The 13,043-nt window shown below is 39.5% G+C and overlaps 1 protein-coding gene across 1 annotated transcript in view; it reads left to right on the top strand.

Moving 5' to 3' along the window:
- LOC148008112 (intermembrane lipid transfer protein VPS13-like) overlaps positions 1-13,043 on the top strand; it is a gene marked incomplete at its 3' end in the record, with an annotated part of 58,468 nt that overhangs the window by 31,495 nt on the left and 13,930 nt on the right. Inside the window, exon 6 of the mRNA XM_087674478.1 lies at positions 32-133. Coding sequence (XP_087530604.1) covers positions 32-133 — 102 coding nt within the window. The remainder of the gene's footprint in view (positions 1-31; positions 134-13,043) is intronic.

Genomic DNA, 13,043 nt, shown 5'->3' with positions numbered 1-13,043 from the left:
GAGTGTTTGTACATGAACAAACCTTGTGCAGTCTTTGCATTTGGAGCACTTTGCTATCTACCATGATTCAAACACATCCCCTTGGAAAGTGGCACAAAGCTGGCAGGATATGAGTCCAAAGGAATGGAGTGAGGTAGAAACTCTTCCCATCTCTCTTGTTGGTCAAGTGTTGTTTTGCACTCCCTTCAAAATACAACTTTTAATCTAGTATGAATAGTTACAAGAGAACCTCTACGTCAACTGTGGGGTTTACAAACAAGAAGAGGGAGAGAGAAAGAAATGAGACCAAGGCTATCTTCAACATCTCCCACTCTTCCAAAAGAGGCACTCATGTTATTACAAATCAAAAACTAGTGAATAAACGCCAGTCCAGTCAAGTTCCATACACTGCATGCTGAAATATGTCAAAAGAGATTCAAGTCAATAATGATTAATGGCATTTTGAACTATTACAATACTTATTGTGCTGGGTATTTGTGTACCCTGGACAATGGACACACCTCTGCACATTTCAATGTTTTTCCACTGATTATAAGGGGTAATGCATCTACTACTCTACTTAGCGTAATTGCTCAAGCAACTGTGTGTGTGGGGTTTTATGTATGTATAAGATAGCACCATTCCATTTCTAGGCTGCATGTTGTCAGTCTCATACACAAATCTTAATAGATTACGGCAAGTGAATCCTCCAAGAATGTTCTCTAAGGTACCATAGTAGCCTTGAGTTTTATTCAGCAGTTTGCTGCAGCCTATTCGGGGGGAAAGAAAAAAGATGATTGATCATGGTAGGCCACTCCTAGCCAATGCCCTAACCATCTTCTTTTTGATTTGATTGGTTGAAATTCTTTTACCCAAGCTGAAACATTGTAAAAGGGTAAGTACTAGCAATCAGTGAGTCACTGAATTGCATTGGTAAGACCCTTTTCCTATCCGATCTTTCAAAATTTCCATCCAATTGTATTTCATGAAATGAGCTGAATGAATATTTCAGAAATGCATTTCATAATGATTGATTAGCATAGAATGCTATTGCTATGTTGATATACCCACCGAGGAAAAAGGTGGATGCTGGGGGAGATAGTGAGACAAAAGAGAGGTGACTCTCCCTCACTATTGAAGATCCCCGAAGGAGTGCAACCATCCGACCCAGGGGGAACTTTGCCCACCTCCCGGTAATTTGGAGTCCGTGTAGGGAGCCAGTCCTGCTGTTTTATCCCTTACGCAGGTACAAGTGGAGAATTGAAGATTGAAGTGTTTCCAAAGACTCAAATACCTTTAGGAGCAAAACATGATAAAACAGGGACTTTACAAGACCCTACAGGGAATTTACAGGCCCTTACAGGTACAAACTTCATTATTGAAGTATAGGTGTAGGTACTACAGGGTGCCCACAGGTCCTATTCAGTCTTCTATAGGGTTTGGTAGCCATTTGGGATTACTATTTTTACCTTATAGTGTGGAAACAGGGCATTCACTGGTTAAAATAGGGTGCAGGCCTGGTCAGTTCAGATTCAAAGATTGAATTGCAGAAATTTGTATCCTAAACTTGTTATAGCGTGCTATAGCTCATCTTAAAGAGGGCATCCTTGGCTTCGATTTGAATCAGAAATTTTTGGAATCGGAGTTTTCTAGCCCAAGTTATAGCTGTTTTTCTAACAGGGGGTACTGCAAGACTGCACTATTATGGCAGGGCATAAAGGCAAAAATAAGGTCCAGGATGATTATGCTCAGCAAATCAGAGATTCTATGCTGGAGAATATACCCCAAGAGAGCCCTGAAGAGCCTCAACAACATGGAGAAATCAGTGCACTTAATAATACCTTGTGTACACATGAACCAAGGCATCGACAACATCATGAGGACCTATTATCAAGAATGGGGCAGATGGTTTTATCTGCTGATCAAACGAAGTCTTCTATGGAGAAATTAGTGGATTCAACTACTCAAACAAAGGCTTCTATTGACAAGTTAGTAGAATCTAATGCTCAAATAATGACTCAATTCTCCCAATGGATGCAAATGTAAATGGGATCTAAAGAAGCAAAGGAGAAAGCTTATTCAAACAGTGAGCCCTCAGTTCCACTTCAGCCACCTATCCAAAATGGTCAAGGTCATGGAATTATTGGACAAAGGGTTATCCCAAATAGACAATACGATGTAGGTGAGGCTTCACAAAGGCATGATGACTATTTGGGCAGTTTGAATTGTGCCAACTCCCAAGCTTTTTGGGCTGAATACCCAACTCCCTAGAGGTCCTCTACTAACGGAAAGGTTTCATAGTGGTTCTTAGCTACCTATTGGGAGATTTCCATCTCATTTTGGGAGTTCAATGCCTGACACTCATGATCAGTCTATTTTGGGACAACAATCCTTCCATGAAAGAGAGCTGAAAGACAAGATCATTTTGGCCAAGTTCAATGGTCAGTCATCTTCACCATCTGATTTAGAGGAGTGGATCTCCAAAATGGAATCTTACTTTGACATATTTCCTAGAACTGATGACATGAAGATTCATTTTGCTTCCTTGCACTTGGAGGGATTTGCGCATACTTGGTGGAGGTATATTAAAAAGGAAGACATACTTGTAGAGAATTGGGAAGCTTTCAAGATACTTATGGCTGAAGTCTTTGTCTCTCCTCTTGAAAAAGAGAAATTGGCACGGAGGTGGTATGGTTTAGAGCAAAGAGGCCTAAATGTAAGAGAGTATACTAACCAATTTCTCAATCTAACCATATATGTAGAGGGCATCAATGATGAGGCTGAGCTTCATAAGTACATGTATGGCTTGGAGCCATCCTTATCAGCTGATGTCATGGCACAATACCCTACTTCTCTTTTTAAAGCTATTGAGCTTGCGGAGCGCTATGGAAGGAAATATAGAAGAGAGTCTTCATTTCAGCTTGGTTTTGGACAGCCAAGGACTGTTTTAAAACATGGACAAGTTGATAACATTTATGGCAGCAATCATGTGCTAAGTGGAGGCTTAAGAGTGCAAACTTATCCACCATTCAATGCTTCAAGACCTCAAAGTAATTTCAGGACAGCAAGCAGTCCTAGAGTTGACTTGAAACAAGGGGACAACAAGCCTAAATCCATTTCAGTCAACATGAATTCTAAGTCTATCCCTATGGATCTCTACAAAGAAAGAAAGGAAAAATGCTTATGTTTGAAGTGTGGGGAAAAGTATATATCTGATCATACTATAAAGTGTGTATACAAAAATGTCAAAGCCAAACTTCAGAGTATGTTAGTCTTTGAGGATCCTGAAGATGAGATTGATGAAGTTAATGCAATTGCACCTGATGCTGAAAATCATGATCTTGAGGAAGAGGTTGGGCAAGAGTATTTTTATGATCCAGTCGACTCTTTTCCTTTTGATCGAGGTGGGAGTGTTCCTTTTGATTCAGGTGGGACTTATCATGAGCCACTTGCTGCCACTAGTTGTTCTATTTCCATGGATGCTTGGACAGGTTCTAAGTGTCCTAATACACTCTGTATGAAGGGTAATATTCATGGAAAGGTTGTGTTCATTTTAATATATAGTGGCAGTACCCATAGTTTTGTGAATAAGTCCATTACGGACAAGCTGAATTGACTTCCCACTGATTTACAGCATCTTATAAGAGTTCAAGTGGCCAATGGTGAAGAAGAAATCAACACACAAATATGCCCACAGATTTCTTTACAACTGGTTGAAAATTTTGAAGCAAAAGTAAATCTGATTACCTTAAAAATGGGGCCTATAGATATTGTACCTGGTTGTGATTGGTTGATGGCATTAGGGAAAATTACTATGGATTTCTCATAGCTGTATATGGAGTTTATCTTCAATGGACAGCTCATTCATTTATAGGGAATTCCTAGTAGGTCGGTTTTTTAGCTTATCACCATTCAATAACTCAAAAGGGAGTACAAGAGGCGTTCACATATATTTGTTTTACATTTGAATAAAGAGATGGAAGATCAACCCATTAATTTAGCAAGTAATCTAGCCTTAATAGCTCTTCTTAAGGAGTATCGGGTTTTGTTTGAGGTGGCTACTTCATTACCTCCCAAGAGAGCAGTAGGTCACCCTATTGATTTGGAGCCCAACTCAAAGCCAATCAATAAGCCACCTTATAGATTGTCTTAGTGTGAGTGAGAGGAAGTAGCCAAGCAAATCAAGAAACTCCTTGAGATGGGATTCATTGAATCAAGTTTTTCACCTTGTGCATCTTCAATTTTGTTAGTAAATAAGAAAGATGGATCTTTCAGGATGTGCATTGACTAGAGGGATCTTAATAGGATCACAATGAAGAGCATGTATCCAATACCCAGGATTGATGATTTGCTTGATGAGCTCAAGGGGGCTTGATTCTTTACAAAGATTGACTTGAGGTTGGGATATCATCAGATCCGCATGCGAGAGGGTGATGAAATCAAGACTGCTTTTAGGATTGATCGAGGGCTCTATTTTTTCTTAGTGATGCCATTTGGGCTTGCAAATGCTCCAGCTATTTTCCAAAGCCTTATGAATAAGATTTTGTAACCTTTCCTATTTCAGCTTGTCTTAGTCTTCTTTGATGACATTCTGATTTACAGTAAGACCCTACAGGATCACGTATCACACATGAGGAAGGTTTTTGATGTATTGAGATATCACATGCTTTTTGCTGAGGAGAATAAATGTTCCTTTATGTAGACTGAAGTGGAATACTTGGAACATATTGTCAGTGAAAAAGGGATACAGGCTGACCCTAAGAAGGTGCAATGTATAAAAGATTGGCCAACACCTACTACTACTACTACTTCTCTTAGAGAATTTCTTAGTCTATCTTCATTCTATTGCCGATTCATAAAACATTATGCGGCTATTGTAGCTCCTTTGACTGACAAGTTGAAGAAGGAATCTTTCTTTTGGGATGCTCTTGCAGATAGTAGCTTCAACCAGTTAAAAGAACTTCTTACTTCCACTCCTATTTTAGTATGCCCAGATTTCTTGAAAGAATCTACCATATAGTGTGATTCCAATGGCCATGGCATTGGGGCTGTTTTGTTACAGGAGTACGGAGTGATTTTTTTTTTAGAGCCGTAAGCTTAGAGATAAAGAAATGACCATGAATGTTTATGACCAAGAGATATTGGCTATCTTACATGCAATAAAGAAATGACACCATTATTTATATGACAGTCGATTTAGAGTCCAAAGTGATCACATGGTGTTTAAGTATTTTCTTACTCAGTCCAATACAACAAGGTCTCATAGAAGATAACTTGCATTATTAGCTTAAAAATAGCCTTATTTGGTTAAATGGTAAGATTGTCATTCGTTCTACCTCTTCTTTTACACGGAAAATTATGGAGGAACTACATTCTTCGCCTTTAGCTGGACACCTTGGAGTTTTCAAGACCTGTGATAGGATCAACAAAAGTTTCAATTGGAAAGGGCTATGGAAATATGTCAAGGACTTTGTCATGAAGTGTATGTCTTGTCAGCAGAATAAGGACAACACCCATAAGCCAGGTGGTTTGTTGCAGCCATTACCCATTTCTATAGGTAAATGGACTCACATTACCATGGATTTCATTACTGGCTTGCCTATTACGAAAAAGGGATGGAATAATATATTTGTAGTGGTGGATAGACTCACCAAGGTAGCCCATTTCATTCCAACCAAGACCTAGTTTACTGTTTCTCATGTGGCCAGTCAGTTCATAGAGCAGATTTTTAGACTACATGGATTACCGTATGTGATTGCTTATGATAGAGACTCAAAGTTCATGAGTAACTTTTGGCAGGGGGTATTCATATCCATGGGCACTATCCTTCTACACCCTATCATCCATAGACTGATGGACAAACAGAAAGGGCAAATAAATGGTTGGAGACTTATCTTCACCATTTCTACTATGATGTCCAAAATTGATGGGATTCTTGGTTACACTTGGTTGAGTTTGCCTACAACAACTCTACTTATGTTAGCATTGGAGTTTCGCCCTTTGAGGCTATGTATGGCTATAAGTTGCCCTTACCCACACTCATCTTTAATGAAAGAATCAACCCTCATGGGAAAGAGGAGTTGAAAAGAATGCAAATCCTTCTTCAGCGCAGTGTAAGATGAATCTTAGGAAAGCTCAAGACCAAATGCAGATGTATACTGATGAGAAGAGGCGGCCTTTAGAGTTCCAAGGAGGAGAATTGGTTTTATTGAAGGTGCCTAAGTCTAGGTACTCTACTTTGAAAGAAAGATCTAGTAACAAGCTTGCTCACAGATTTTATGGCCCCTATCGGATCTTGAAGCGCATTGGAGACTTGGCATACAGATTGGAGCTACCCTCTTCCACAAAGATTCATAATGTCTTCCATACTAGTCAACTCAAGCCTTTCTATGGTGATCCTATTGATACAATTGATGAGCTGCCACCTATTGATGAAGGTCTTATTCAACACATCCCAGAGGCTGTCATAGGTCAATATGAGAAGAAGCTTCGATCTCGTTCCATCATTGAATATTTGATCAAATAGAGAGGTTTACCACCTGAGGAAGCTTCTTGGAGGGTTGATTCTATATTAGATGAGTTTCCTTTCCTAAGGGACATATTGGTGGCTGAAGCCTACTGTCTATAGAGCTAGTTTTGGTGTAGACAGGGACATGACAGCACATTGTTTTAGAACAGTTTTTATTGTGCCTAATTTTTTGATTTAAGCCACTTACATAGGGTCAAAGTACTCTTCAAGAGCTATATTTTGACATGTGACACGCCTCATTTGGACACTTATACTAGAAGTTATGGAAGATTTGGTTCAACGGGGTCTGCTTACACAGCAAGCTGTCTATTTCATTTTGGGTTTATTAGTTGAAGACTTTATGGCTCCATATACCTTTGCAGCATTCCTGATCATGTATATAGCTGAGGCTTACTTTTGTTCTTTCATTCTAGTCCATATGTCAGTCATCTTCCATTCATTTTCCCATTTGTAAAGCTATTAAAAAAAACAGAGTAATACTTTGTTTTATCCATCCTTTTCCAGTCTTTATACGTTTGTTTTTGAGGGCAAAAACCTTTGGGATGGGATGGATTGTAAGAAGCTGGGAAGAATAAGGATTTAGTGTGTGAATAATATTATTGATGATATGCCATGTCACACTGACATTGGTATAAAAGGAGAGGACATGTAATTTTTCCTATCTTTTTGACACATTTTAAAGTGCACAAAAATGAATTTAGATGGCTCACAAATGCAGCCTACTCTCTTTATATTGATTGTACTCTGAAATTGGTTGGCATACTTAATGCATGCAATAAAACAATGAAAGGTATTGCAGCTAAGCTTAATGAGCAAGTCTAGTTAATTTCAGGCTTGAAAATCCAATCATATTGGCCCATCAACTTTGGACAAGAGGCATTTATCAACCTCCGTTCATCCATTTTGAGTTGCTGCTTTATCAACACAACAAAATTTTACAAAAATATCCCACATCACGGTGATGGTCTAATCAAAGTTATTGGTAATATTATAAGTTATAACTATGGCTTTTAGGCATAATCAAGCCAATTTCTTCTTTATTGAGAGGGACCGATTTGAAGCTTCATGGATCTATCTTAAAAAAGGATAGGAAGCTCTAACTATGGATGATTGTATTTTGCTCCATGAATGGATGATCAATAACTCCTACATTTCTCTTGTCGGCATTACCAAAAGGCAATCTTGTGGGATTTCCATGGGATTTGGTCGCTTACCTTTATGGTGCAACTAATACCTTTTTTTCTTCGAAAACATGTTTTGCAAGTACTTAGCTACTTCACAAAGATTTGACATGCACAAGCACTTCAAGCACACTTTTAGATTCTATGAGGACATTCTTTTGGTGAATGTTCCTAATCGTTCTATCTTCTTTTGATAGCTAGATAGTTCTCCTTTTACTATCTGTGCTAATGTCCCCCTTTCAATTGGACCTTTTTGATAATGACTTCTATTTCCTTAATAGTGGTCACTTGGTCTCCATCTCCACCAATTTCCTCAATACGACAATATGTTGTGCTTTGCCACCATTTACCATCCATACTTATGACAAAAAGGAAAAACTTCCTTTCAAATGTATTAGATACATACACTGTAGCAAGAATAGACCCTCGTCATAGTCACACAAGATCATTATTCACAAATAGGGCTTATATTGTATTCCAACAATCAGGCTTTTAGTACTTTGGAGAAAATTCCCATATTGGTGCAAAGGTTTACTTTCTAAAGGACTCATACAAAATTATGAAGATTCGTACAAGCTTCCTTTAAGGACCAATCACCCTCTTCTAAAGCTAGATCTACAACAGCTAATAGCTCTTATGCTACATTAACTATATTGGACACCTCAAGGACCACACCAAACAGGGTGGTGGTCCCTCAGGTACCACCACCTGTTTGGGCTCCCTACACACGGGATAAGGAGGGGAACTTGGATTCCAGGTTTTTTTGTTCCACACATACCCTTGAGCTTTATGCTACAAAGAATCTTGATTTACTTTATCCTCTTGGAAAGGCTCTCTCCTAAAGGCTTTTCATTCTACGGCATAATGAGAGAACCCTTTTTCCAATCCTAGGGTTTTCAACCTTAAAAAATGCCCCTCACAATTGGTTGCTTTTTGGTGAGGTATATGTGAGTTGGAAGAAAGACTCTTGCCTTCTCCCTCTGCTGAACATCAACTTGCTGATGTGATGATAGCTTGGGATACCCCTCCTCTTCCACTACTCTTAGTATCCTACTATACAACTGTATGTATTGGAGCCTGCGCTGTCCTACTAACCTGCTGCTATAATTTCTTAATAGGGTGAAGCTGACTGTGCATAGCAGTCCAATCACTCTGTATAATATGGTAGTCACCACTGGTGCTTTCAATGCAAAAAAATGGCACCTTGCATTTAGTGGTTAAATGATTTTTTGCTGTATACTCTCTTGAGCTGTTGTATTTTTTCTTGATCTCCAAGCACACTGCCTGTTTTTTTCCTGTCATCGCAGTGCATTTACTGGGTATATTTTCAGTTATGGTGGATGCTTTCTGGGCCTTTATATGGCATCATTTATTCAGAATTTATAACAGCGTTATACCCTTTATCGACTGTCACTGCAGTATGTGTATATCATGCATGCAGCTGGCCTATGTAGGCGTCGTACGGTCATTCCGACACAGGTGTTTGCTGCTGTCATCACAAGGAGACGTGACCAGCAGTGCAGACAAAATTTTGTACTATGCTAGAGCAACCTGGTCCAGCTTATGGCATAGGATCATAAAGCTTAGTAGCTCCGTACTATTGTAGTAGCATTCACAACTCTCACTCCCTCTACTATCTACTGTGTACTCTCAGCTGAGAGCTTCCATCTCCGATCTCACATTTGGTATTAGAGCTCAAGCTTGGCATGATCCAGCTTTCCACTCCAGGCTTGTCAGCCTTTGCCTCCAGCTCGTCCAGTTGCAGCATAGCAGCTGCTGCCAGCAGCCTTGTATTAGAGCTGCACAGTGCAGGCTTGCCCGCTGCAGCCCCTGGTCCAGTCACAGTCCCCACCACCAGTGCCAGCTCTGCCTGGTCTGACTAGCACCACCCCAGGTTCACCTGCACTGCCAGCAGCTACAGTGCAGTCGCCAGCCTCCAGCGCCGCTGCCACCTGCTCCTGCAGCGCCACCTGCCTTCTGGTCTGCACCACCGTCCCTGTCTGTGAGGCCTGCCAATATCTTCCTGCTCCTCCAGGCCACCAACATTGAAGATTAAAGGAGGCGTTTATTTATTATTATTCAGAAAAATCTTAACCACAGATTGGGGCTTTTGCCTGACAAGTGTATCTCTGCTCTGGATGTGCTTTCGGGTACACATATTGCAGAAATTTCTTGGGAAGCGGGTCAGAAAATTTGGGGCTTTTGGATGTTTACCAAACATTGGCACATGTATTGAAGATTCAGTCTGAAATAGATTGAAATTGTGCATTTTGGAAAGCAAAAATTTGGGGCTTTTGCATTTGTTGTGCTGCTGAGCACTGTTTATGCATTGGGTAGTGTGTACATTGGACTGTTGTGATCAGGTGTGACAGAGTTTTGCTAATTATAGCTTGGTGTATGTTGTAATTTTTGGAAATTTGCAGATTTCCAAGTTGTTGTAGCTTTGGTTTTTGCTCTTATGTTTTTTGAAACAGTGACATTTATCATGACCAATCAAGGACAGAGTGATGTATTCACCTATGTATCCAAAGAGGATAGATTGGACGGCAATAACTATTCTCTATGGTCCTTCATGAAGTTGAATGTGCTGATTGCAAAAAATCTTCGGGATTATGCTAGTGGTAAAGAAGTCCGTCTTGGAGTTGTGGCTCTTGCAAAAGGCTAGCTCCAACTCAGCCTCTTCCCCAAAGATGAGCTGCACAAAAGACTTGGGGCATATGGGATGCTCAAGCATTGTCACTGATTGCATTGGTGGTTCATCGGTCCATAATCTTGCATATACAGTCTGCTGCTTCTTCACGAAAAGCATGGCTTACACTTGAGTAGATGTTTGTTGGAAAAAATGAGACATGCATCTCTTTCTTGAAAAAGGAGCTTGAGAATGTGAAGATGGATGAAGGTGATTCTATGTAGAATCGTCTTAACAAAATTCAGGAATTGCGTGAGCAGTGAATGAATGTAGATGAGTACTGTTTTGATACACAAATGATCTCTACTACTTTGAATTCCTTGCCACCCTCTTATTTGGCCTTTCACATGGCCTTGAATCTCACCATGAGAATTTCTCCACAGCCACTTACCTTTCTTTAGGTAGTTAGTTTGCTCCTAGAAGAAGAGTAAACAAGAAAGAACAGTGGGGTGGATGTAATAGCCTTTGAACATGCTTTTATGGCGAGACAGAATGGCAAGGACTAGTCTAGAAACACTTTGCAGAGTTCTGGAATTTTAGGTACTTCTCAGAGCAACAAGAAGCAGAGGGGACACACAAGCCAAGAAGGGCAAAGTGCCATTGTTGTAAGAAATCAAGTTACTATATCACGGAATGTAAGAAGCGCATTGCCAAGGAGAAGAAGGAGAAGTTAGGGATGTCTGTTTCTGATGCACCTTCTAGTGCTACAAAGTCCGTGTCTTTTATTGTAGACCGTGACTATTGTTTTTACACCTATAGTTATGATTCTTCTTGGGTTGATAAAGCATTGAGCTCTACTGAGAATGCTAGCACTTGATTCTTTGATAGTGGTGTTTCTAAGCACATTACATCGCGTAGGGATTTGTTTTCCTTTGTTATTGTAGCTCTTGTTGGCAAATCTGTGCAATATGCCAACAATGTATCTTAACCTGTTAGAGGTGTTGGGGAGATTGTCTTGAGAGCCATTGATGGCTCTACTCTCCGTTTGCAGGATGTATTAAATGTGCCAAGGATAAAGAATAATTTGTTATTCATTTCTTCTTTAGCAAAGTATGGTATGTAGGTCACATTTGATGATGAAAAATGCATGGTTAGGGATAAGGAATTCTTGACTTCAGAATTATGGCATGCTCACATAGGGCATATTAACTATGGTATTTTGATATTTATGCAGTGTACTCAGATGCTAGATGGTTTAGCTCTCTTGGAGAGACCTTCTCGGCATATTTTGGAAAAAATGCATCGATTCTCTTTTTCTTGTGATGTCGCTTTTAAGGCAACAACTAGGTTACAGATTGTGCATTTGGATGTATATGGACCTATGTAGATAAAGTCATTGGGTTGATGTTATTATTTCGTCACTTTCTGAATTTACTCATTTTTGTTGGGTCTACTCGTTGGTGAAAAAGTCAAAGGTATATGATGCATTTTTGGCTTTTGTTGCTCTTATTGAAAATCAGTTTGGGTCCAGGATTAAGACTCTATTTGGACCAAGGGGGGGGAATGCATGTCTTCTTTGTTGACTAATTTTTTGAAGTAGAAAGGCATTGCCCATTAGTATACTCCACAGCAGAATGGGATTGCAGAAAGTAAAAATTGGTCACTCATGGAGATGGCTAGATATATGCTAAAAGCTAAGAATCTGTCACATGGCTTTTGGATGGAAGCACTTATGTGTTCTCGTCACGTTTTGAATAGGTGCCCTACCAAGGCATTGAAAAATGTCATGTCTTTTGAGGCTTAGAACAATTGGAAACCTTCAGTTGGTCACTTTCGTACTTTTGGTTGTCTTTCATATGCTCATATTCTCAAAGTACTAAGAAAGAAGTTGGACAACAAGACTGTCAATTGCATTTTTGTAGGGTACAATAGTGAGAGCAAAGGATACATATTGTATGAACTTGTTTCCAAGAAAGTCTTTGTCAGTAGGGATGTGATTTTTGACGAAAAATCAGAATTATGTCTTGGTGGTTTTGACACATATCAGGCTGCAAATGATGTGTTGAAGGGCTGCTACCCATTTCTTTTGGTAATGCAGCTGGAGTTTCAGTAAATGAATAAAATGTTCAGTTAGCTGCTCCATTAAGCAATGCAGAAAATTCAGCCTATGGTCGATCTGAATATTTGGCAAGATGCTGAATTTGAGGTTCATCAGGAGCATGTACATAATCAGGAAGCTAGGCAAAATGCCTAGATGGCACTTGCAGACTATGGAAGATAGTAATTTGGATGCTCCTATTGCATGTCGTACTAGAAGGCAAACTGCATGATTATGCTAATACAATGGAGTCCGTTAAAATAGATATTAACAATATGTTTGTACAATGTACATATGTAGGTTTAAAGCTTAAAATGCACATATCTTTGCATTGAATACTCATATGAAGACTCTTACATTGTTCTTAGAAAGATCTTTCACTTGATACCTATATTTAGGGAAGGGGGGATTCCTAAATTTTAGGAGCCTTGTATTGGCCTAGAAATGCTAGTCGTAAAAAGTAGGCATGAGATTCAAAAAGTAGTAAGTTGCGAAGTTCCACTTCGTCTTGTCTCTCACTCTCTTTGACCCAAGTGCGGTGTTGGTTGCTTCTAGCCTTGATTGATTATGAGTTGATCTTTCTTGGCTAGATGCTAGAATGTTGTTAGAAGATTGAGAGTGCTTTTA

The sequence above is a fragment of the Lygodium microphyllum genome, unplaced genomic scaffold (assembly GCF_053477565.2).
Source record: "Lygodium microphyllum isolate KBCC unplaced genomic scaffold, Lygodium_microphyllum_v1.1.10 scaffold_367, whole genome shotgun sequence".
In the NCBI taxonomy this organism is placed as follows: Eukaryota; Viridiplantae; Streptophyta; class Polypodiopsida; order Schizaeales; family Lygodiaceae; genus Lygodium; species Lygodium microphyllum.
The sequence above is the reverse complement of the archived record's forward strand: the minus strand, read 5'-3'. Positions and strand labels throughout refer to the sequence as shown.